Source organism: Rhinolophus sinicus, linkage group LG13 (assembly GCF_036562045.2).
Source record: "Rhinolophus sinicus isolate RSC01 linkage group LG13, ASM3656204v1, whole genome shotgun sequence".
Taxonomy (NCBI): domain Eukaryota; kingdom Metazoa; phylum Chordata; class Mammalia; order Chiroptera; family Rhinolophidae; genus Rhinolophus; species Rhinolophus sinicus.
In genome coordinates, this window is record NC_133762.1 from 12,394,105 (window position 1) to 12,419,501 (window position 25,397).

Consider the following 25,397-nt stretch of genomic DNA (forward strand, 5'->3'; position numbering starts at 1 on the left):
CAAAGACAGCTCTCCCCCTACCCATTCTCTGAGCTCCAGCCAAATGGCCTTTTTCTTATAGGAGCCCCAGAAGACAACAAGCCCTTTGGCTGCTCAGGGCTTCCCCCACTGACACACTGAGCCTCCTTGTTTGGAATGGTGGCCTGCCCATAGGAGTTTGCCATACACTATGGCCACAGTACTCTGGGCAGCAGGATGCCCTCACTGGGTGCCTCTACCCCCAACCAGTGTCCCCAGTTCTCCTCCCGCTATCCTGGCCACCCGCATGGTTGAGGTCCCAGTATGCTCAACAGTGAGCGAGGCCCATTCAGACACAGGACACCAGGGAGGCGGCTTCTATAATTATGGAGGTGAGAGATCACAAGGGAAAGGGCGACAAGAACGGAAGCCACCCGTGGGCAGTGCACTTCAGGTGGCCCAACCGAAGTGTGAGTCCCAAGCCTCACAGCTGGATTATTGAGCCCCGGCTGAGACACGCAGGAGAGCAAACAAAAGTCTGAGCCATGACAACAAATGCTGGAAACACAATACTACCTACTCAACTGCTGATACCGGCACGGCCGACTTCAGCCTGGGCAGACCAGCAGCCACGGGTTTAGGGACCTTCCCTAACGTCTGGGAATATAACCCGGCTTCACTGGGCCAGGACCTGCCTGGGGCCTGTGTCCAAGGCCCTTCTGTAGGCCAAGGAAGCAGAGAACGGGGAATGAGCATATGCTTTGCTTCTGACAGCTCTGGACTGGAATCTGGCTCCGCCACTTATTAGCTGTGTGACTCCGGACAAGTCGCTTAACATCTCTGAGGCCCCATTTCTCCTCTGTAGTTCGCATGTGGAAGCAGAATAATCCAGGAGTTAGGAATGTGGATTTGAAATCTGACTGCCTGGCTCTCTCCTCTATATTCTATCAGTGGAGCCTCTGAGCTTCAGCCTCATATGGAAAGAAATGGGGAAAATAACCATAGGTTCCATGTGGGATTGTTGTAACGATTAAGTAAGATACCACAAATGCTTGGCACAGGTTTTAGCACCAGGAAGCACTCAACAGTCAGTGGCTGTAATGATTATCATGGAAAGCATCTAGTGCTGTGTTTGATACATCAGAGGACTCAATAATTGTGAGGTCACCACCACCCCTTTTCCCTGAGGGAAGCAGGACCCCCCTGCCACCAAGTCCCTACCCACTCTTAGGACATGTAGGTTTCCACTCTAGGTCGCTTCACAGATATGGGTGTGGGCACACTACCCAGCCAGGCAACGCTCATGACCAAAAAGAAATGGCTTCCTTCTTATAGGAACCTGGCTCAGCTGAAGGACTGTTTACAACAAATAATAACCCAGTCAGTGTAGAGGAATCATTTTCTGAAGATTTACTCATTCATGAAAAGTTCCCAAGGTACAAAACAACAACAGAAAAGGGGTTATCAAAAATGTGGCCTGGCAGAGTGCGCCTGAGACGGCGAACAGCCAAGCAACCCTGAGCTCAGCACCCCCAGGAAAGCAGCCGGGGGGGACAGGAGGCAGCGGACCGGAGGACGAATAAAGAGCTGGTAGCCCTGGGGGAAGAAAGGGACGCGGGGACAGGAGGCTCGAGCAGGCGAGCAGAGACCTCAGCACTCCGCCGTGGGTCGCGGGGCAGGTGTGGAAGGAAAGCAGGAAGTACAAGGACAGAGGTAGAGAGGAAGGAGCCCCTGCTAACTTCTCCTCTGAGCCACTTTGCATGCAGATGACGGACGCTCCCCAAGTCAGTACCAAAACCAAGTGCAGCGGCTCTGACTGCCCCCCACCCCGGGACTCGCCCACCACCTGCCTCTAGAAACAAGGCTGCCACTCAGGGCAGGGGCTGGCATGAAAATGTCTAAGAAGGCTAAACTCACATCCAGGGAGGGACCCTCCGTGAGCCACAGCGTGGGGCCCCACTGCTAACGTCGTGGTCTTGGATTTGATCTTAGCAGAGCTTGTTCAAAGGGTGTCCCATGGCGGCTGTGTGGAAGAACTGGGCAGGCTGCTTCCTCGAGCTCCAGAATGGAAGTCGGTGGAAGAAATTCTCAACAGTGCTGGTGGGCCCCGGAGATGCTCCACTTCCCACTAACCTCAGTCGTCCTGGGGATAACGTAAAGTGATGTGAACACAGCACATTTCATAAAAGTCTTCTCCAAGTTGGGGGACAAACAAGGGTTCCACAGAATGGTACCAGTGGGGCCCTGGGCCACCTGCCTGGGGCCCACCTCCTCAGACCTGGCCCAGGGAGCCAGCCTGGCAGCTCCAATTGTTTTTACATACAAGACTCACTTTATGAGATAAAAAAGGAAACCAGACCCTCTACTCTACCCGCTCCTGCTTTCTCTGACAAATGTCATCATCTTCACCTAGATAAATAGCCCATTTTTCTGTTGACTGTTTCCAAATGTTCAGTTTGGGGCCTTTTAACATCAATTCAAATCTTGAGGTGAAATCCACTTCAGAAAAACAAATCAGTTCTGAGTAGGCTGAGGATTTACTAGGGGGTTGACCTTTGGCACAAAAAACTATTAAGGACTAGTCAGCCCCTTTCCAGCCACTCTGGGCAGGGAGCCCAGCACAAAGGAGAACAGCTCACTCCGTGGCTCAAGTGCCTCAGCCTGGGTCATGTAGTCAACCGACGTGACAATGTTTGGAGACTTGATATTAAGTCTCATTGGTTCCCCTCCGCTGTCCATTCTTTCCATCCTTTGCTTTTATGTATCTCTGGGTCTCTCTTGTAGATTGGCACAGTTCAGACCCACCAAAAGAGACAGGTCCCAGGTTGTCACCCTTCAACCTTGAAGGAATTTTCCTGATGCGAACATACTCTCAGGAATTCCACGGAATTAACCAAGGCTGGAGGGTAAAGCTTATGCTACCATCTCCTTGTCCTACACCCAACAACAGCCCGTACCTACAAAACTCCTGCCAAGAGACCAACCACACCAATGCCAGGTCCACGGTCACTGCCCTTGACCTACCCACTCGTCGTCCTCTGCCCCGTCCCCCTGCTCGCGGGTCTCCGCCAAGGCCCCCTCTGAAGACTTTTGAGCCATGATGTTGTCTGTCCACGATGCCCCTGTCTTTCCATCACCAGCAAAATTACACTTGGTCACTGTTCCAGCCTCAAGTTTGGCTAATGAATCTGAAAGAAGGGAAGACGTTAAATGGTCTCTGCTCTATGGGGGAAACATAGTGGGGGGCTGGCCCCTTCTGCTGGGGTCTCTGAGGCCTGAGTTAAGCCCTTGTTCTCTTCAGTCTGGGAGTGGACCTGAGGGAGACCCCGGGTGGGACCCCGAAGGCACGAGATAGGAGAGGCCACCCTCAGGAATCATGAGATTGGGGGCACCCCAGGATCCAGAGTGTCTAGGCTTTAGGCCTCAAAGCTCTGGTCCAGGATTTAGGAAAAATCTTAGGGGGTCATGTTCCCACAGAGGCCAGACCTCACCAGCTCCCATGAGCTCTGAGCAGCAGGAGGAGCTTTGGACAGGAAGCCAGGCGACCCTGCACGTCATATGGGAACCTCAGGCCTCAGTGGGGGCTGCATTGCTCACCCAAGAACGGGCCGTCGCCTCGAGTTTTCAGCCGTACCCCGGCCCCCAGCTCCAGCTCCATCGCCTCCAGCTCTGACTCAGGCATCCAGAACGCCACTGTCTGCTCGGGGGTGAGGCTCTCTGTCAGTGCAAGCAGCTCGGGCTTATTGACCAGCTCCTTCAGGGCCTCGGGCGTGAGCCTGTCAGTGTCCCCCTTGGCGTCCACCTCTGCAGGCACACAGCACGGGAGCATTATTCCCACTGGAAGAGCAAGCACTTAGGGAGGGCTTTTCAGGAGCCAGGTGACGCCTGAGTGTCTTTCCCGAAGGTAGGACTCTGAGCACCCACCCCACCCTGCCAGGACTCATCGAGGAGCTCAAGCCAGAGGCGGTACAGGCATGGGCTCCGGGCCTGACACGTGGCAGAGGCTCGCTAGGCGTTCAGAGAATTGATGAGTCACTGAAAGCAGGAGTGAACACCAGGATAGCGGGATGGATGGGTTCCCACTCTACCTTAAACCTGCTCACAGAGGGGCAGACAGCGAGGTCGTCCTTCTACCACCAGACGTGGAGAGAGGAATGAAATCACAAAGGGCCCAAGAACCAAATGGGAAGTTTGGCAGGAAAATGGAGGCCACCTCGGGCCACCTGGGCTCTGCGCAAAGGCAGTTAGACCCAGAGCCAGGTTCATGGATGATTCCGCCAGACTGCAGGAGACGGCAGGAGTTGGGAAGGCCAGACAGGCCCTTGGGACTGAGGTGGGGCACTGGGGTCCCCTGAGTGAATGGGGGGGCCCCCAGGCATGGGCTGTAAAGCCAACCATGCTGAGAAGACCCTTTCTGCGGCCAAGAGAGGCCTGGGCACAAAGGAAAGCCTCAGCGCAGCAGGGCCGGGGGTGGGGGGGGACAGCAGACACCTACTGTAGGATGACATGAGGAAGCCCGTGTTCACCTTCCTGGTGGCGCTGAAGTTGGGCTCGATTTCATTTCCCTTGAGGTCAAACTTACGGCGATGGATGCGACTAGGCCGGATGTACAGCACGTAGTAGCGCTCCTGGGGGCCAGGCAGAGAGAGTAGGGGGGCTGCTCCAGTCCCCCCGCCCTCCATCACACATTCCCCACAGGGCTGCGGCTGCAGCCCTCCTCAACCTCACTCTGTACCCCAGAATCCCACCTCGGCTCCAAAGGGGACAGATGCCCCACTCCAATATGCATCCATCCATCCATCCATTTATTCATTCATGTGCTTCGTAAAAGCACATGCCACACGTAACGAACCACGCCAGACGTCCATGAGAGGGCGGGCCAGGACCTGACGCCTCATGTCGCCAAGACAAAAAGCATATGCAGACAACCATAACCCAAGCTCCAAGGGCCCCAGGAGAGCAAGCAGCCACGGGGCCCTGGAAACGGCCCTGAAAGGCCGTTCTGAGGGGGGTCACTCTGCCTCTTTCAATAGATGTGGGCCCTGGGGCCAAGCCTTCCTAGCCTCCGTTTCCCTTGTTGCATGGGGATATGATGTCTGCTTTCAGGATTGTCATAAGGGTTCGATGAGAGAATGAAGGAGCAAGCAGAGCGGAAAACCTGAAGTGTGCTGTTATGCTGGTTGTCAGCTGTGCTAATCACAGAAGGCGGGTGAGGGGTGGCCGGATGGCTCAGTTAGAGCGTGAGTTCTCAACAACAGGGTTGGCGGTTCAATTCTCACACGGGATGGTGGGCAACTAAAGATTGAAAACGGTGACTGGACTTGGAGCTGAGCTGCGCCCTCCACAACCAGACTGAAGGACAACGACTTGGAGCTGATGGGACCTGGAGAAACACATTGTTCCCCAATATTCCCCAATAAAATTTATATAGAAAAAGAAGAAAAATTAAAAAAATAAAAGCAGGTGAAATGCTCCTGGGGATTAAAGATGAGCAAACTGCTTTTTGGGAGAAACAGAGAAGGTGGAGAAAGCTGCAACTGTGGAAATAGGGTACAGGAAGCGTATTAAACGTCTGGGACAGGCGTTTAAAGCCTGTTTGAGCAACATGGGCAAATGGACGCTAAGAATGGAAGAGGGTTGGTTTGAGATGGGCCTTGAGTTGGCATTTGGAGTTTGGGTTTCACTGGGCAGACAAGAATGAATCCTGTAAGGTTTGTGAGCAGCAGAGAGACCCTCGGAGATAGCTTTCAGGAAACAGGTTGGCAGCAGGACAGGAATGAGCGTCGGGGGCAACCAGAAAGCAGGGGGGGCAGGTGCCAGGTTTAATCAGGACAAACTACTTCCTGGGGGCCATGTGAGGACAGGGGACATGGAAAGAGAAAGCAAAGGGAGTACCCTTAAAGTAATTCAATTCCAAAAAATTCACAGTACACAGAACTTCCCGGGAACAGAGCTGGTGCCCAGAAAGGGGAAGGTCACTGCTGACCTCATACCCACCCCGGCCGACACCCCACTCTGACCTGCCCATCAGGACAAGCAGTGAGAACCTCCAGGCCAGGCGACAGGAGCCTGGCCTCTCAGCCCTCCCAGCACAGTCACTCAGCCTGCCCACCCCACCCGCCTCCCGCCATTCTAAACCTGTTCCACCAGAAGGCCACAGGACCTCTTCGGAGGGCCTTCCATCCCACTCTGCACCACGGCCTTAGTCCCGAGCCACTCACCTCACCCCTTCGTCCTCTCAACCCTCCCAATGCCGGCCCAAAACACACCACGTGGGCTCGGGGCCTGGTCGGTCTTCTCAGCAAACACGCAGGCCCTCCCATCTGTCTGCTGCTCAGAACAACCCTCATTGATCATTTTCCACTCAGTGGCCCCTTTCAGCTGCTGATCTCCTGACCCACCTCCCCCCTGTCTTGTGAGCCCCTCAAGGAAAGAGCTGGACCCCACAACTTGGCACCGGCTGAGCCAAGCACAGGGAGATGCCTTGGTGGGTGAGGACCATGAAGCCAGTGCCGGTTCCTTTGGGTACCGCCCAGGGAAACATCCTCACCTTCTTCCCATGCGCATCCAGGATGCTGTGACGAGATATATCGACCAGCTCTCCCTCCAGCAGGACGCCGTTACCCCTGGGGATGAGAGGAAAAGGAGGGATCGGCTTGTTCTGCCAGTCCTCAGGAAAGAACGGTTAAGTTCCGTGGGCCAGGTCAGAGTCCGCCCTGGGACAGAAGTAAGTCCCACACGTGTCTGCTCTTCACCTGGTCCCTGAGAAGGCCAGGCACTAAGCAGCCCCCTTTGTGCTTCCCACATGGGGCCTCCATTCCTTTGAGGGTCCCAAAGGCTGAAATGCTGCTCAGAGTGCAGGAGGGACCTTGTCAAGCTACAAGACCAAGCCGTTGCCCCTGTACTGTAACTGGAGCCTCAGTCTTCTTATCTACAAAATGGGAGAGTAACAGCCACCTCACTGCTCCTACGATGACAAGATCATGCAGGTGAAGGTGTTTTGTATACTATTCAGTGCTTAACAAATATAGATTTTACTTCTTTATTTAACCAATGTTATGTGTGTGTGTGTGTGTGTGGGGTCTAGGCTGCTATAAAGTATTTTTCCTTTTCACCTGTTTTAAAGCACTCTCATATTCCTGTTCTCATAGCCACGTTACAGATGGAGAAACCCAGACTCAACTTTTGTGACCAGCCCAAGATCACAGGGTCCCCACGGAGAGGAGCTGGACCCGCTTCCCCATTCTAGTGTTCAAACGCAGAACCTGTGGACTTCCTTTTTTGGAATCACAGAAGTGGAGAGGGGTGGGGACAGCTGAAGGGATGGGGATGACACCTGACAACTGTACCCACCTCCTCACCTCCTCAATCCTTCAGGGTTTGTAACTGCAAACAGAACGTCCATTCACTGCCACAACCTCCGCCTCCATGGCAGAAGGCCTGGCCCTGCAGTCCCACCCCGGCCTCCAGGCAGGCCTTGCCATCCCCCAGCCCTGCCAAGGGGACTCCCAGCCTCGGTTCCGGCCACTTCTGGTGAGGGGGTGCAGCCCGCACAAAGGCCTGAAGGAAGGCATGGCGGCGTGGCAAGTGGTTGCCGTTTACAGCCACGGGGGTGGGGTGGAGACAAAGGTCGGTGTGAACTGAGCACCGCCTTTTCAGCCCTGCTTGGGGGTGGGGACCAGACCCTCTCCCGAGGGTCGGGGGCAGCAAGGGCGTCTTAAGCCCATCGGTGTCTTGGGGGGGTGGGCTCCGGCCTCAGGGCGACGGGGCGCTGGAGGAGCTTTGGCACGTCCTGCCTTTCCTCCCACCCGCACCCCGGCCCTGGGCGCCCCGTCTCCAATCCGGGAGCCCAGGCTGAAAGCTGGGGCGGGAGAGCGGACGAAGGCCAGGCCGTCGGCGCGGGGAGGGCGGGCGAGGCCTACCCCTGGTGGGTGGCGGGCTCCCAGGCCCCGGGGAGCCGTGCGCTCCGCACCGCCTTGTTCCGGAGCGCGCTGTCCTGATAGATGCGGCTCATTCTCCCCCCGCCGCTGCGCAGAAAACCCGGGGTACCGCGAGGGGACGCGCCAGGAGGACGCGCCGAGACCCACGATTCCCGGCGACAGATCAAGGAAGGGTGCGGCCAGCCCGGGCGTTCCCGACAGGCTTAAAGGGGCCGATCCCCATTCCTGCCCGAAGGACCCACTCGCGGTCGGAGGGGGTTTCCGGGAAGACCCGCGGCTGGGGCCTTAGAACGTCCTTCTCTTTTCTCTCTCTTCCTTGTTACTAAAGGGGAGACCCCTGCCCCAACACACGCACAAAGGGGAAACTGAGGCTCAGAGCGCCTATTGGACCAGCTCTGAAAGAACGGGTTTCCAGGGAGTAGGGAAAATCCATTAGGGAGGGCGGTGTGATCAGCATGGAAGCTACTCTATGCCCTGCCCGCCCGAGGTCCCAACAGCGGCGGAAGGAGGGTTCCAGGGATCTGTGCCGGAGGAGCCCAGGTTTGGGTGTCCGACCCACGACATACCAAGGTTTGAAGCCCAGCTGTGTGACCTTGGGCAAGTTCCTCAACCTCTCTGAGCCCGATTCCTCCTCTGTCAAATGGGTCACTATCCGAGGAGCTGTAAAGATGAATTAACTCGCTCTAGAACATAGCATTGCCCCTCTCTGTCCCCCCCCCACACACACACAGTGTGGGGGGCCCCTACCCAGCTTCCTACCCAAGGAAGGTTTGCCCAAGTATGCATGGTCTAGGGGTACATTGTCCAAGCCTGGGCTCAGGGGTCTCTTCGGACCCCAGGACTCCTTTGTGCCAACATCTGGGGCAGGTGGGCCCATTCATGGAGTCCAGCTGTGTCCTCTGGGGGAGCCTCAAAGGGGAGGTAGCCAGGTAGGTACCTGGGAGCCCAAGATGAGCAGTCAGTGGTGGAAGAAGCACCACCCTCTCCCCCCCACACGTGACGTTCATGGGTCGTAGGCATTTTTATTTTCAAGGGCTCCTTCCTCCGTTAACATTTTTTAAAAATTACCTTTTATAACTGGGTTGACATAAGGATGCATATGTTGTTAGTTACATATTGAAACACTTTCTTGGCTCCCACATTCTACTCTTCTTTTTTTTTTTTTTTTTAAATATATCTTTTTTTTTTTTAATAGATTATTTTATTAGGTTTTTTTTGGACTATATTGAATTTCTTTAAATGTAGTCTTTAATGATTGCTGTGTTTTTTTGTTGTTGTTGTTTGTTTTTGTTGAACTGGCAACCTTGTGGTTGAGAGCCCACTGGCCCATGTGGGAATCGAACCGGCAGCCTTCGGAGTTAGGAGCATGGAGCTCTAACCACCTGAGCCACTGGGCTGGCCCCCCATTCTACTCTTCTGATTTTAAAAGAAATGAAGACATTTCTGTGGGCCCCAGGCAGTGTGCCTAATGGATTGGTCAGCCCACCCCGTCTGGCCTACCTGGCTGCTCCAAAATGTCTGGGAAAGAAGGACACACAACTCTAGGAGGAAACCCCTCTGGGCAGCACTGCACTCTGGCTCCCTCTCTTCAAAACTCCCCAGGCCGTGGAACTCCTACAACTCAATAGCCAAAAAACAAATAACCTGATTAAAACATGGGCAAAGGAACTGAAAAGATACTTCTCCAAAAAAGACACACAAGTGGCTCGCAGGCACGTGAAAGGCTACTCAACAACACTCATCATCAGGGAAATGCAAACCGAAACCACACTGAGCGATCACGTCACACCCGTCAGAATTGCTATTATAAAAATGACAAAAGAAACGTGTTAATGAGGCTGTGGAGAAAAGGGACCGCTTGTGCACTGTTGGTGGGAATGTAAATTGGTGCAGTACCATGGAAGACAGTATGGAAGTTTCTCAAGAAATCAAAAATAGAACTATCGTCTGATCCAGCAATCTCACTTGTGGGTATCTGTCCAAAGGAATTGAAATCCGGATCTCAAAGAGATATCCACACTCCCATATTCCTTGTAGCACCACTCACAATAGCCAAGCCATGGAAACAACCTAAATGTCCATCGATAGATGAACAGAAAAAGAAAACGTGCTATATGCATACGATGGAATATTATTCAGCCTTAAAAAAGAAGGAAACCCTGTCATGTGCAACAACATAGATGAACCTGGAAGTGAGAGAAGCCAGACACAGAAAGACAAATACCGCATGATCTCGTTTACATTGGGGAATCCAAAATAGTCAAACTCACAGAAGCAGAGAGTAGAATGGTGGTTGTCAGGGGCTGAGGGCATGGGAAACGGGGAGGTAATAGTCAAAGGGTACAAAGTTTCAGGGATACAAGATGAATAAGACCTAGAAAGCTAACTTACAGCACAATGCTTATGGTGAACAATATTGTATTATGTACTTGAAAATTTACTAACAAGGGTGATCTTATATTATCACACACAAAATAGTAACAGTAAGTAAAGAAGACTTGAGGACACTTTTGCAGGTGATGGATATGTTTATGGCATAGGTTGTGGTGATGGTTTCATGGGTGTGTACTGACCTCCACACTCATCAAGTTGTATACATTAAATATGCACAGCTTTTTGCATGTCAGTCATAGCTCAATAAAATTATTTAAAAACCAACCAACCAACTAAACAAAACAACTCCCCAGGCTGGTCGCAGCCACCTGGCTGGCATGGCCACCCTCCTGCTACCCCTTCCTGTGTCCTCTCACCTTTCCCCTCAAAAAGCTCCCAATCGAAAGTTCAAGGCCCGAGTCTCGTCAGCCACATGTCAAGTGCTCAGTAGCCAGCAACCTCGGGGCAGAAACACGTCTCCACCATCACAGGAAGCGCTCCTGGACAGCGGGCGCGCCTAGAAGTCTTCTCTTGGGGAGAGTTATCTGTTTACCGGGCCCATGACTTCCCCCATCAGAGCCATCAGCAGACCAGGCACCCGCAAGACACAGGGACTAAAAGAGCAAGAAAAATGTTTTTTGAAAGGTTTTGGTTTTTATTTCCTAAAAAGTATCAATCATCGTGGGGGGAAAAACTAGAACTTTGTTGGACTTTCTCACACCTATATGCAGGTTATGGATGTTTCTCTATATAAAATTACAAACCACCAGGTACAACATGGAGACAGCTTAAGCTTTGGGCCCCTCGGTTCCACGGCCCCTTTTTAAGGACAGAGATGGATGGCCCCAACAATATGTTCACACGGTCGCATGCTTTGGTCAAATTTCCATAGGTTAAGGCCGCGTGGGTGCTGTCAGTTAAGATCACTCTCTCTTTTTGCCTGGAATCCTTCTTTATCTCGTGTCAGATGGCACTGGAGTGGATGTGAGTGAGGGGAAGTTGGTATGGGACGCAGGTAGTTGGATTTTGTGGAATAGATGTATGTGGTCTCCCACCTAGAATTCTTTGGCAGCTGTCCTGCTGTAGAAGTGTCCTGCCACCCTCCTGCAGGAGGGCACAAAGCGTGTGACACAAAGGAGCAGGGTAAGGGGTACCTGGGTGGGGAGGGGAGGGGAACAAGGTGTGAAGCACAGGGAGCCAGAAGCTGGTGGCAGAAAATGATTCCGCTCGTCAGACAGGTAACATTGTTCAGTGGAGGATTTGGTTCTCGTTAATCCTGGTCAATATGGAGGTTCATTCAGGAACATTCTCACTAAAGCTGTGCATGTAATTATTATTATTATTATTATTATTATTATTTTTAAAGATTTCCCAATTTTTAAAAAGATTTTATTGGGGAAGGGGAACAGGACTTTATTGGGGAACAGTGTGTACTTCCAGGATTTTTTCTAAGTCAAGTTGTTGTCCCTTCAGTCTTAGTTGTGGAGGGCGCAGCTCAGCTCCAGGTCCAGTTGCCGTTGCTAGTTGCAGGGGGCACAGCCCACCACCCCTTGCGGGACTCGAGGAGTCAAACCGGCAACCTTGTGGTTGAGAGGACTCGCTCCAACCTACTGAGCCATCTGGGAGCTCAGTGGCAGCTCAACTCAAGGTGCCAGCTCAGATCAAGGTGCCGTGTTCAATCTTAGTTGCAGAGGGCGGAGCCCACCATCCCTTGCGGGAGTTGAGGAATCGAACTGGCAACCTTATGGTTGAGAGCCCACTGGCCCATGTGGGAATTGAACCGGCAGCCTTCGGAGTTAGGAGCATGGAGCTCTAACTGCCTGAGCCACTGGGCTGGCCCTGCATGTAATTATTAAACCACTGAATTTCTTTTTCCCTCTCTTGATGAGCACTGGGCAACACAGAATTTATCAGGATTCCCATAGGGCACGAATAGGTAACAGGAAAACAAACCAGGAACGTGTGTGTGCGTGGAATTTTAGGTTTTATGTATCAGATCACATCTTAGCCTACTGGACACATCTTGTCTTGACAAAATAAGGTAGTTCCAGAAGAATTAGAGTGTCAAATTGCCAAAATTCAGTGAAATAACCTGAAGGAAACACAGACCACAGAGCAAAAGACACAAGACAAAGGAAGCCCTCAGAGACAAAGCGTAACATAAAATAAGCTGCCAGAATGAGAACTCAACCTATCCATCACGTTGCATCAATAAATGCAAACAGGGCAAGCCTCGTTTGGAAAGAAAATCTATGACATGCCTGGGTAGCAGACATCCCTTCGTGCCTCATCAGAGCCTTTCATCCTCCGGCCTCTGACACATGCTGTCCTGGCCTCTCCGTTGTAGTGACCATCTCTGCTTGGGCTCTGCCTGACTTCCTGCAGAAACAGTCCTCCACACCTGGTCTCATGGCCACACCGTGCCAGGAGAGGATTGTGAAATTGGATTGCCTATTGTTCTGATGGCAATAGGCATCTGATTGCTAGTGGTAAGTGGGGGGTGATAACCCTTGGTATGAAGTGGCATCAAAATTATTGAGGTTTCATCTGTGGTTTTGGAGGTAGGCTGCAGGTGGAAGGTGAAACTGAGCTGGGGAATGGGGGACCTGTAGTATTTGATGAGATGGAGGCAGTGATAATTATAAGAAACCTAGAGTAGGCTGACTTTTACTAATAACATCGGCAACCTAGCAAAAAAGAAAACGATCGGCTCAGCGTAGCTAACAGCCAACTTAAGTATATGTAAAAATCATGGTGAGCTTGACAGCCGTTTTTAAGGAGACTCTAGTCTCCTGCAGCTGCAGGGCAAACTGTGAAAAGTCAGTCTCAGCAGCTGATTGTAAGGAGACAGCACTGCCAAAGAAGGTTGACTGTGCAGTTCTGACAGATCTACTGTCAAATTCAGGGACCCCACTAAGAAAAGAGTGGGACTCTGGGATGGGGATTTTGGGTGGTGGAAGAGCCTGAACACGTTGAACCCCCAAGTTCCCCCTGAACTCTTCTAGCCATCAGAAGCAGCCCACTCCCTAATCTGGAGACAGTGCAAAGACCTCACTGGAAGCAGATGTCTTGTAAGCTGTCACTTGCTTTTCTTAAGACCTGTCTCCATCATCACGCATCACCTCCAGACCAATAATCAGAATCAGCTCTCACCACAACCTGAGCTGGAAGGTCCAGTCTGCTCCCAGAGGATCAGCTCACACACCCAAGGAATCGCAGACCTGCCCAACGCGTGTCATGGGGACTAATGGAAGCCATGAGGCAGGGGACCGGAGGTGAACGACCAGGGGAGTAGAAAATATGGCTGGACTGGAGGGAATTTATTGACATTGGGGCATTCACTTGCTAAGTGGCATTCAATATCCCAGCAAGGTACCTGCAGCTAGTCTTACCAGTATGTGCAGATGGCCATGAAACTTGTACATGACAATGAGGTGGAGATGCCAAAACTTCCTTGACACAGGAAGTGGTTATAAGGCTCAGGGAGAGGGGAATGTTAGAGGGATTTTCTATGTAAGACCTGAGAACCCACCATCTGACTAGGCCCAGAGGCAAGGAGGAAAAACGGGGCCACCGGAGCCTTTGATATGTCCTGTGGGGTTGATGGGAGTAGATAGTACCATGGAATCAGAGGGGAGAGATAGAGACAGCGATAGAGATGATGATATATAGAGATGATGATATAGAGATGATAGAGATGGAGATGATAGAGCTAGAGATGATAGAGCCAGAGATAGAGATGATGATAGAGATATAGGTAAAGAGTGGGTGAGTTGAAGGCTGCTGTCATTCACCGCTATGGAAAACAATGGTCCCTTGTCAATACCCAGACCTGTGTCGGTTTTCAGACCCAGAGTCCATTGAAATGGGTGGGAGTGCTGAGTCCCCTTGAGGAAAACTGAGAGTTTGTTTTTTTCTCACATCAATCACTTCTCCAATTCTCTAACACCAACCGGTGTCGTACAATTGAATTCAATGTAGACACTAACTATCGAATTGGCACCAGACTCCACAGGTTTTGGGGCTCCGTCCCACGGGACTGCCCCCCACTTTGGGTGCCAGTCTCAAGTATTGCATCTCTAGGTTACCCACTCTTCTGTCTGACTTGGCTACAAAGTTAGGGGTTCCAACAGCCCCTACCCTCAGGTTTGATAAATTGCTAGAAGGAATCACAGAACTCAGGAAAAAGCTATAGTTACTCTTCCAGTTTTTATAAAGGATATGAATGAACAGCCAGGTGAAGTGGTACACAGGGTGAGGTCTGGAAGGGTCCCAAGTCCAGGAGCTTCTGTCCCCTTGGAGCTGGGGTGCGTAATCCTCCCAGCATATTCATCAACCCAGAAGCTCTCTAAACCCCATCATTTAGGGGTTTTCATGGAGGCTTCATTACACAGGCACGATTAATGAAATCATTGGCCATTGGTGCTTCACTCAATCTCCAGTCCCTCCCCCCTCCTTGGAGATTGGGAGGTGGGGCTGAAAGTTCCAAACTTCTAATCAAGGCTTGGTCTTCCTGGCCACCTGTCCCCAACCTGAAGCTATCTAGGGGCCCCCTAAAACTTGCTCCGTTAGAACAAATAATGCTCCCATTGCCCTAATCATTCATGAAGTCCCCAGGTATTTAGGAGCTTTATGCCAGGAACCAGGACAGACTGAACATTTTTCTTATTATACCACAACCAACACCTCAAGTGTATGTCGAAATAGACCTCCAGTCCTTCCCCCAGAGGGAACAGTGGCCACGGACTGGATAACTGCACTGGGGCAAGAGGGCTGACACCATCCTAACTGGACGTGGTGAGCAGAAATTGGCATATGTCGATATCCTAGCCATATCTACATATATGACAGAGAGTAAAAGAGAAATCCCACAGAAACATTCCGAGGCCTACCACGCTGGTGAAGTTGTTAGGGACCTAGCAGTCTTGCATACATTGAGACATTTCTATGAAAGTAAAGGACAAATTGTTGCACCTTGCACCTAAGAAAGAGTGGCATGCTCTTACGAGTAGGTACTGTGTATACAATATCAAAGCACTTCACTTATTTTTAAGTAAAAACAGCAACGTACAATACAGTGTGCCCAGCGGTCACTCATTCAGCAAACACAGTGGGCCTCCATTATCAGAGGGTTTCACATCTGTAGATTCAACCAATGGCAGATTGAAAATATTCAAAGAAAAATGTTCCGTCGTTGCTGATGTTTACTATGTACTTAGGCCTACAGTGGTTGTAGCTGTACTGAACACGTACAGACTTTTTCTTCTTGTCTTTATTCCTCAAACGATACAGTACGACAAGTAGCTATACAGCATTTATATCGTGTTAGGTATTTTAAGTAACCTAGAGATGGTTTAAAGTAGATGGGAGGATGTGCGTAGGTTATAAGCAAATACTACGGCATTTTATATAAGGGGCTTGGGCATACCCGGATGTTGGTATCCATAGGGATCCTGGAAACCAATCCCCCTCGCACACCAAAGGACGACTGTATTAATAATCGAGGACTTCCTCTATGCCAGGAACTGTCCTAGGTCCTGGAGAAACAGGTAAACAAAACAGCTGCAATCCAAACTGCCAGGAAGCTTACATCCTGGGAGAAGAGAGGGACAATGAACAAATAAGACCCCTCCGAAATGAGATCATTTCCGATAGTGGTAGATGGTAGGAAGGAAACCCAACAAAGAGGTGTGACAGTGAGAGGTTGGGGGCGGTGGGTCTGCTTTAGAACAGGTGGTAAGGGAAGGCTTCTCTCCAGGTACCATTTGAGCTGAGGCAGCAGGATGCAAGCGAAAAGCCCCGAGGCAGGAAAGGGCTTAGAGTGCAGAGGGCCACGGAGATGGGAGTCCAGCTGGAGCCAGGTGACCGGTGCGGAGAGCAGTAACGATGCCATCTGAGAGGTAGGCAAGGCTCAGAATTTGTAGTTTGCCTCTACAAACATGTTCTCCTTGTATAAAAAAGGAGGCTACAGATGTACAAAAATGCATTTTTTCTTGCACATGTGCTTGTTTATGTGCAGAATATTTCTGGAGGGAGAAACAAGAAGCTGGTCATGGAGGCTGCCTCCGGCACGGGGGCTCCAGGGCGGGAAGGCGACGTATGTTTCATAGCGTTTCTTTTTATGCTGTTTGATATTTTTACCATGTACATGAATTACTTTTTCAATTAAAAACTAGTTAATTTTTTAAAACCAGTGGAAACATCTTAATATTCAATCTCAGCTGTAATCAAAGAGATGTATATTCAAGCATCACAGAAATAAGATTGTTCAGGAAGGATTTAAAAACTCATAAAGCTCATAGTTGATGAGGACATGAGAAAGCAAACTCGTGTTGTTTGTATGTTTTAGTCGTGGAAATGAGCATATATGTAAGCCATGGAGTCCATAGTTATCAAATATGAATTACTTTTTACTAATGCTCATACTCCCCCCACCATTTGTCATTATATTCAGAACTAAATACATCCTTAAAAGGTTATTTGAAATGCCATCTTTGTTATGGCTCCCTTTTTTTAATATGGCTGCTCTCCTTGCGAATATTTCTTGGCTTTTTATTCTGTCCCACTTGTATGTCCGTGTAGTAACACGACATTTTGATTTTTGTAGTTCTATGAAATAATTTCTGTAAGCGATAGGGCCAGCTCCCCTTTGTCACTCTTCTCAACTTGACACGTTAAGGCACAGCTGGAGTAACAGTAACTCCCACCGCCTGTGTGAAGCAAGGTGTGCCTAAGGGATTCCCACCTATTGCCAGACTCACGCTCCAGAATATTAACTGCTACTCAACTATGTGGTCGATTTGCCCAGAGCAAGTCTAATAGGAATGGACGAAACCTATGCTTCCCTGAACTAGATGTCTCCACACCGGGCACAGGTCTGCCAAGGGGCAGCTGTGGTGTCAGAGGTGCTGAGATGCCCGAGGTGGGTTTAGGTGCTATTCTCCATGCTGTGTGCAAGACACTGAGTTTTAGAAAATAAATGTGCTCTTGTTGCATGGTGGCGATGTGGTCATGCGAACTGTAAGGGAAACCCCCCGACCAAGCAGAGGTAGGGCAGGTCAGAGGGGTTCCTGTGAGTGTCACTTCAGGGGCCTCCAGCCACACTTCTCTGCTCTGACCGCTTGACACCGTTCTGCTGCCTCCTTCATCTCGTCACACTTTGATTGTATTTAAGTCTTTGTTCGGCTTTGGTGCCTCTGGAGAAGTAAATTATCTCTGAGGATTAGCGTGTTTGGGGGAGGTGGGTCCTCCTAGCGCTGCCAGCACGGATGCCAATCTGTATGGAAAATTCCTCACTGATGTGTTCATGAAGAAATGGGTGATGTTAAACAGTGACATTTGGGAACAATCTTGGAGGAACTCTGCTACTCTAGTTCGGCTTGAAGACCTAGTGTCATAGAGACGTCCTGTCCACTTGTCACCCATGGCACACTGTCACCCATGGGCACACTGTCACCCGTGGACTGGAGACTGGGCAAGAGGGGAGAATGACCATTTCCCACACTCTGTCCCCAGCCGTCATCCACATCCTGTGGCAGCTGGTTTTCGTGGATTTGAGGAAAGTAAGGGGCTTCCGAAATCCTTTTGACATTTGCTAGAAAAGATTTTGTTTTTGAATGTTATTTATTATTTTCTCAGAGCTACATAGTCACTGTGGAAAATCTGGAAAATACAGAGCGGCGTAAAGAATTAAAATCACCCAAACTCCGCCATTCAATGTAACTGTAGTTAACATTTTCATGCATTTCCTCCAGCCCATTTTGTATATGTAACTGAGATCTTCCAGTACATACACGTTTATTTCTTGACTTCCACTATTTGTGTGATTAAAATAGTCCATAAAGATAATTTTAATAACTGGGCAAAATTATATTTTACGCACGTGTAATAACTGTGATATCATTCTCCTATGCAGTGCTTTTAAGTGGTTTCCAAGCTTTCCTTTTATAAATATAGCAGGTCTCAAAATGCAGTGCAACTGTATCTGGGATGTGAAGAAAAAATACAGCTGTTTCATTTTTTTGGTCTTCCAATGTCCTCGTCTCTGGCTAGTGTGTGTGTGGGGGGGAAGTTACCTTTAAAATCTTAGTCCTACCCAATAATCCTTATACACAAGGCTCAGTCTCTAAGAAAAAAGGTGTCTTCCGCCACTGTCCAGATGGCGACTTGGGAGTAGAGGGGAAGAAGTGTGGCTTCTGGGAGCCCAGGGATAGGGTGTGAGGGTGACTCAGGGTGTTTGGCGGTGGGTTTGCTCAGGTCCTTGCTGATTCCAGGGTGATGTCACATCCCAGTGACCCCTCCAGAAATGTCAGGATCCCATGTACCCATGGGGACGCTACAGGGGCTCAGGAGCGGGAACCTCAGGGCCCCTTCTTCTGTGATGGTGCAGCCTCCTCCAGGGGCTCCAAGCAGGAAGAGACGCAAAGCCCCCTCAACCAGGGGTGTCACTGAGTTACTGACTTAACTAAGTGGCTCTCATTTCTGTCTGACTTGCTCTCCTCCTCCTCCTTCACTGTTTCATCTTCCCACTTTCCCTGGGGCCTGAGACAGATAGGCTTCCCCCCTGCTCTGCCCCACGTCCCTCCAGGGAATGGCAGCAAAGCTCGTGGCCTGCCTTGCAGAGCGGGAAGGACTGCCTTCTCCACTCACAGAGGACCCCACAGGCTGAGTCCTCGGGGCTCGGCTGCTGAAATGCTAAAGGAAGGAGCTTGCAAGTGTGCCTATGATCCAAAGAAAATAATTTAGGTCTTTTTTGAAGAAAGACACCCATTTTGCAAGGCTAATTTCTTCCTGCATAATTTTATTTTGAATGTCAGAAGCTGGATATTAATTCCTTTTTTTTTTCTTCTGTCTTCATTCTCTCTATAATTTTGCACTTTACTGAAATGAATGCCATCAGTTAGAAGACGCACCGTTATTTCAGGTCCTCCTAAGAAAGACAAGCGAGCTGCCAATGAAATTATGAACAATACTGCCTTATTATTTAGGATTTTGGTTGATGCTTTTTGAGAAAGCTCTGTCTCGGCTTATTCAGACATACATTTTTATCACTCCTGTGCATAGGTAAAAAGGAAAACAGAAGCGAAATAAATTGGAAAGTGATCCTAAAACTTCTTCACGGAAGAGACTGTTGTAGAAAATGATGCTTCTGAAGCCCCTTTCAACGCAGAGCTGGGGAAGATCGAGTCCTTGTCCACAGCGTATTGTCAGTGCACTGTTGACATAGGATCCCTTAGCCCAGAGATGAGGACATCTGCCACTGCCTTTGCGACTTTCTTCCAAATGGCGGACCCCCATCCTGCAAGTGGATACACTGCACCTTCCCAGCCAATTGACACAGGTGTTAACAGAAGGTTTTCAGACCACGACTGCAGGTGGGCAGACAAAGACCACCATATCATTTCTGTTGCCTAGCCAACCACTATTGTCAACCAACACCGATTGTAGGACAAACCCCAGTTTCACACACGTAAGTCTTAGACACGATGAACTATCGTAAGCCTTCATATTTCTCCATCCCACACCTCTTCTTCCACCTCTAGGCAGGTGGATGCTTCAAGCCAAACAGAGAGAAAGTTGTGTTCTTGGAAAGACATGGATCTTCTCTGAGATACTCATCCTATTACATAAACCGCCGTGGAAAGGAAATCTTTTTTTTTTAAAATTAAATTTATTGGGGTGACAATTGTTAGTAAAATTACATAGATTTCAGGTGTACAATTCTGTATTACATCATCTATAAATCCCATTGTGTGTTCATCACCCAGAGTCAGTTCTCCTTCCATCACCATATATTCGATTCCCCCTTACCCTCATCTCCCACTCCCCACCCCCCACCCCCCCAAAATCTTCTAATATAAAGCTTTGACTACAACTCTGCTATTTCTTCAGATAGATTCCTAGGAGGGGGGTTTAGGTACGAAAAAATAAGGCTGACTGTTCTTTTCATGAATATAAACCATAGTTACTGGATCAAATGTGAGGGAGGCAGACATGCAAGCGCGTACACACACACACACACACACACACACACACACACACACACACTATGGCAACACCAGCAAACAAGAAGTGCTTTCAATAGGACCAGAAATGATCGGGAGCCCTTGAAAGACAGACAGAGGATGAGGCCAGACTAAGGGAGGAAACCATGGCATAAACCACGTGCGAGGGAAGACGGCTATAGAAGTCGAGAGCAGCTTAGAGGCTCTAAACGCAGAAACGATAGACACGGGAAACAGAAGAAAGCTCTGGGGCGACTTGCAGTTGGTTGAGGCATCACAGCAGGAACGGGAGACTTGCTCTCCTCCCCTGATTGTGCCAACAAGAGGACGGCAGAGCCATCTGCCCACAGTCAGGAGCAGTAAGGTGGGCACTTGAACTAAAAAATCAGGGCAGGACCTGGGAAGGCCACTAGCACGTAGAGCCAAGATGGAACTTCTTCAGCCAAAGGCAGATGCTGCTAGTTCACCCCACTCAGCAGAGCCTTCCCTTCTTCCACCATAATCGTTGGATTCAGGATGCAGCAAACAGTTGCAATACTCACAGACTAGCCACGTTTGTTGGGAATGTTTGACAAATAACAAATCTGACTGACAGTGGCTCAAGCAAAAAAAGACATTTAATTAAATCACATCCCAAGATATCTAGAGGTGATTTCAGGTTTGGCACCTCTGACTCAATTAAAGCCATCCAGGAAAACAAATCTCCTACCTTTCCACTTCACCATCCTTGGTGTATAGCTGCCTCATGGTCACACAATGGCTGCCACGGTCCAGACATCACATCTATGTCAAAGGAAGGAAGACAGGGAAAGAGGCAGTGTCACTGAGCTTTCCTGACACAAGTGTCCATTTTATAATAAAGCAAAAGATTTCCCAAAAATTTCTCAATAGGCTTCCACTTATATCTCATTGGCTAGAACTTTGTCACATGCCAGCCCTACCTGCAAGGGAGGCTGGGAAGAGAGGCATTGGAATTACAATGGACTTAGTATGATCATGAATTGTCACCTGAGCTGGGTGAGCATATGATTGCCTAAACACAATCAGGGTTCTGTTAGGAAGCAACAAGTGAGGAATATATCACATGAGCTCATTGCCAGAGTCTTTGAAAGCTAATAGGAACACTCAAACATAAAGACAATCACACATCCAACAGTCAAAAAAAATATGGGAGGATTAACACCACCTTGAAACAGAGATACTGAACCCAACAAGCAGAAGAAAACAATAAGACTTTAGATTAATTACATACACTACCTTCAGACAGATAAAAGAGACATTTGCATTCCAAAATAATGATAATAAAAAATTAGAGATTTTGGCTAATAGACAATCAGATGTTAATAATATGCATTTTTAAAATGTCAATGCAAAAATGCAAACCACAGAGCAGAAAGATAAACCAACGAAGAAGGAAAGAAAAAAATGATGTACACCTAGAGACAGTATGATGACATTTCACACCACCAAGGATCAAAGAGAAATCCCTAAGAGAGGAAAAACGGATGAACTATAAAGGACAAAAAAAAAAAAAAAAAATTAGATTGGCATCAGCCCTTTTTTGGCAATACTGGATGAAAGAAGATAATAGCAAAGTTTTGAGGGGGGTAAAACATTATGAGCCAGGAATTCTGTCCCCATGTATATACTACAGTCAAGCGGGAGGACAAAACAAATCCATTTCAGACCTTTGAGATCTAAGACATTTTACCACCCAAGACCCACACATGCAAGAACTATTAGAGGATGTACTCCAACAAGAAAAAAATAGGAATCTGTGGCAGACAGATACTTAAACGGTCCAAAGGATCTCTGCCTCCTGGTGTTCACCCTCTTGTGTAATCCCCGCCCCTTGAGTGTGGGTGGGACCTGTGACGTGCTTCTCACCAAGAAAACACAGCGAAAGATTCCGACTTCTGTTTTGTCAGCAGACTTTCTCCTTTGCTTGCTCAAGGAAGCCAAGTGACATGTTGTGAGCTGCCCTATGTTGTGAGATGCCCACATGACCAAGACCCAGAGGAGGCCTCCATCCGACATCCAGCTAGGAACTGAGGCCCTCATCCAACAACCCAAGTCCTGGGTCTTTCCTCAGTCAAACCTTCAGATGAGACCCTAGCCCGGGCCCACACCTTTTTGCAGCCTGGGAGAGACCCTGACGCAGAGGCCCCAGATAAGCCCGGCCTGGATTCCTGACTCACAGTGAGATGCTGTTGGTTTAAACCAGCAAGTGTGTGGCGATTTGTTATCCAGCAACAGATGCCTAACGCTGAATCCAAGATGCAAAGGTGGGCTGGCTATAGGAAGCAGTGGTGGGCAAACAGGCCAGTGAAACTCTGTGAGAAGTCCAAGAAGGTGTGGATTAAAAGCAAACTCTGGAATAAGAATCTCTGATTATTCAACACGGGAGGTGGGGAGAAGAGGAGAAATAAGGGAGGGAAGAAAAAGGGTAGAGGATTTCTTGTCCTATTTGAAGGTATGATATAAATTCTACCTTAAACTCTAGAGACTAATACATACATATCGCTCCAAATATTTGTACTAAAATGTTAAGGGTAAAGAACTTGTTGAAAAACCAATAAAAATTACAGCAAAATCTTTTTTAAAAGGCAAATGCCCACAAAGAAGTGGAGATTGGTAGAGAGAACAATAGCAAGACAATAAACAGATGGACAGGCAGTAAACGATGCCGCACACCCAAAAAAGCCGAATCCTAGAGCTTAAACTCGAGGTGGCCATACTGCAAAGAAAGGACTACAGAAAAGGGACATTCAGGGAATTTAAGATATGAGCTATTGGGAGTGAAAGTGGAGGAAATCTCCCAGAAAACAGAGCAAGAGACAAAGAGATGGAAAATAGAAAACAGAAAATAGAGGCTCAACCCAGGAGATCCAGTGCTCAAATAATTAGCGCAGAAAAGGAAAACGGAGGCGAGGAAATTATTTGTGAAACAATTTGAAACAATTTCCCAGAATTCTGGCCATCATGCATAAGACAGTTGTGAACGCTTTTAAATAGCTCAGAATACATGATCACTGGGGGGGCCCGTGCATGTTTTCCCATTTTATTCACATGGATTTGCATTTCTGTACGCATTTATTTATGGAAGGAACTCCCACAAACCCATCCCCCAACTAATCAATAACTATCTATGGGCTCCTTGCCTACCCCCCCACACCTCCTTTGCTTTCAAAAGTAGCTTTACTATACATCCGGGTGCCGGAACAATGTATTATTTTGTTTTACTTGGTTTACAATCTTAGGAAGAGAGTATCACTCTGTGTGGTCGTCTGAGATATACTTTTTTCACTCATCTTTATACTGTGCAGATTTGTAGCTGTTGCTGCCTGGAGCCACAATTCAATCATTTTCACAGCTGCATGATATTCTATTCTTTTTTTTTTTTTTTTTAAGGAGGGCACAGCTCACAGTGGCCCATGTGGGGATCTTACCGGCAACCTTGGTGTTATCAGCACCACGCTCTTACCAGCAGAGCTAACCAGCCACCCCTATGATATTCTATACTTTATACTAAAGTTTACTCATTCATTCTCCTACCTCCTACCAGCTTGGAAGGATTGGGAAAGAGCATGTATGTGTGTGTGTGTGTGTGTGTGTGTGTGTGTGTGTGTGTATGTGTGTTGATAATGAGATTTCAATCCTCATCGTCTCCAGTGGAAAATCAACAGGTAATGACTAAAACGGAAAAATCAAGAAGTAGCAATACACGTATATCATATAGAGATAAAGAAGTAAATATGAAATGAATCAGCTAAAGGAGTGAAAGTGGTTTCCGCTGAGGGGGAGGACGGAGGAGACAGCTGTTTTTCACAACAAGACTTATATCATAATTGGACTTTCACACCAAGTGCACATCTAACATTGCAAAAAGGTGAAATATGAAGGGGAACCACCAGAATAACAAAAATAGGATAGAGCTTGCAAACTATCAGTGAGAAAAGAAATGGAATAAAGAAATGTGATTAATCAAACAAATGGTAGGAAAAGAAATAAGAAAAGCCATTTTAAAAAATGTAGTGGTTTTTTTTTTAAAAAGGATATTAGTTTCCTATTGCTACTATCACAAATTACCACAAATTTAGTGGCTTATAGCAACACAAATTTATTAGCTTGCAGTTCTGGAAGTTAAAAACCCAAAACAAGTCTCCCTGGACTGAAATCAAGGTGTTGGCAGGGTTCCTTTCTGGAGGCTCCAGGGGTGAATCTGTTTCCCTGCCTTTTCCAGCTTCTAGAGGCCTCCCTTACTCCATGGCTCATGGCCCTTTCCTCCATCTCTGTGCCTTTCTGCCACAGTCACGTCTCTGTCTGATTATCCTCTTCTGTGTCCCTCTTGCCCATTTAAGGATCCCTGTGACTGCACTGGGCCCACCCGGAGAATCCAGGATGGTCTCTGTATTTGAAGGTCAGCTGGTTAAGAACCGTAATTCCATCTGCAACCTTACTTCCCCTTTGCCAGGTAACCTAACGTGCTCACAGGTTCTGGGGATTAGGACGTGACGTCTTTGGGGGGCCGTTATTCTGCCGACCACAAAACAGTACAGCCAATAGAAAACAGAGTTAAACAGAAACAAATAGATGAAAGTTTAGAAAGAGGAGCAAAAATTAGAAAGGAGGAAATAATTGGGAAAATGGAGACAAATTTATTAGAATTAAATTAAGATGAAAGATTTTAGATCGAAATGGACCACAAGGACCAAAGAAGAGAGAAAAGGAAAACCCACACTTAGAGGAATAATAGTGTAATTTAAGAATGTCAAAGACAAAGAGAAACTTTAAAGTTTGCAAGAAAAAGAATAGATTTTTTACCAAAGAACAAAGATCAGGTTTACATCAATTTTTCAATAACAGTACGGGATGCAAAAAGGCAATTGAACCTTTCTTACAAATTATTGAAGGAAAAGAATTTAGAAACCTAAAACTTGACATCCAGCCATATTTTCATTCAAATATAAGGGTACAAAAATATCATGAGGTTTACCAGGCCTGAAAAGGTTTGCCACAGAAAGAGTCACACTGGAAAATAAAGTATTTAAATAATAGGAGAGACAAATCTAATAAATGCTACAGGAGCAAAACAGGGTAGAGAGCCACTGGGGTTCGGGTA

General features: G+C 48.4%; 2 protein-coding genes across 3 annotated transcripts in view; both read right to left on the reverse strand.

The window, feature by feature from the left end:
- Positions 1-1,353: 1,353 nt before the first annotated feature.
- ARPIN (actin related protein 2/3 complex inhibitor) lies at positions 1,354-9,417 on the reverse strand. 2 transcript variants are annotated; one of them, XM_074317726.1, is made up of 6 exons: positions 9,399-9,417; positions 6,509-6,584; positions 4,454-4,586; positions 3,556-3,762; positions 2,983-3,146; positions 1,354-2,101 (listed from the first exon to the last, which is right to left on the reverse strand). In XM_074317726.1, exons 3-6 carry the CDS (start codon positions 4,464-4,466, stop codon positions 2,093-2,095), a joined length of 393 nt encoding a protein of 130 aa, XP_074173827.1. In that variant the 5' UTR covers positions 4,467-4,586; positions 6,509-6,584; positions 9,399-9,417; the 3' UTR covers positions 1,354-2,092. The 2 variants fall into 2 exon arrangements, with proteins under 2 accessions (XP_074173827.1, XP_074173828.1); XM_074317727.1 differs by lacking the exon at positions 9,399-9,417 and adding an exon at positions 7,881-8,082.
- A 7,167-nt stretch (positions 9,418-16,584) lies between these two features.
- The window catches only part of LOC109438254 (uncharacterized), a 33,564-nt gene continuing 24,751 nt past the window's right edge, over positions 16,585-25,397 (reverse strand). Inside the window, exons 11-12 of the mRNA XM_074318068.1 lie at positions 20,985-21,058; positions 16,585-19,639 (exon numbers count right to left, since the gene is read on the reverse strand). The gene's annotated coding sequence lies outside the window, so the exon portion shown is untranslated. The remainder of the gene's footprint in view (positions 19,640-20,984; positions 21,059-25,397) is intronic.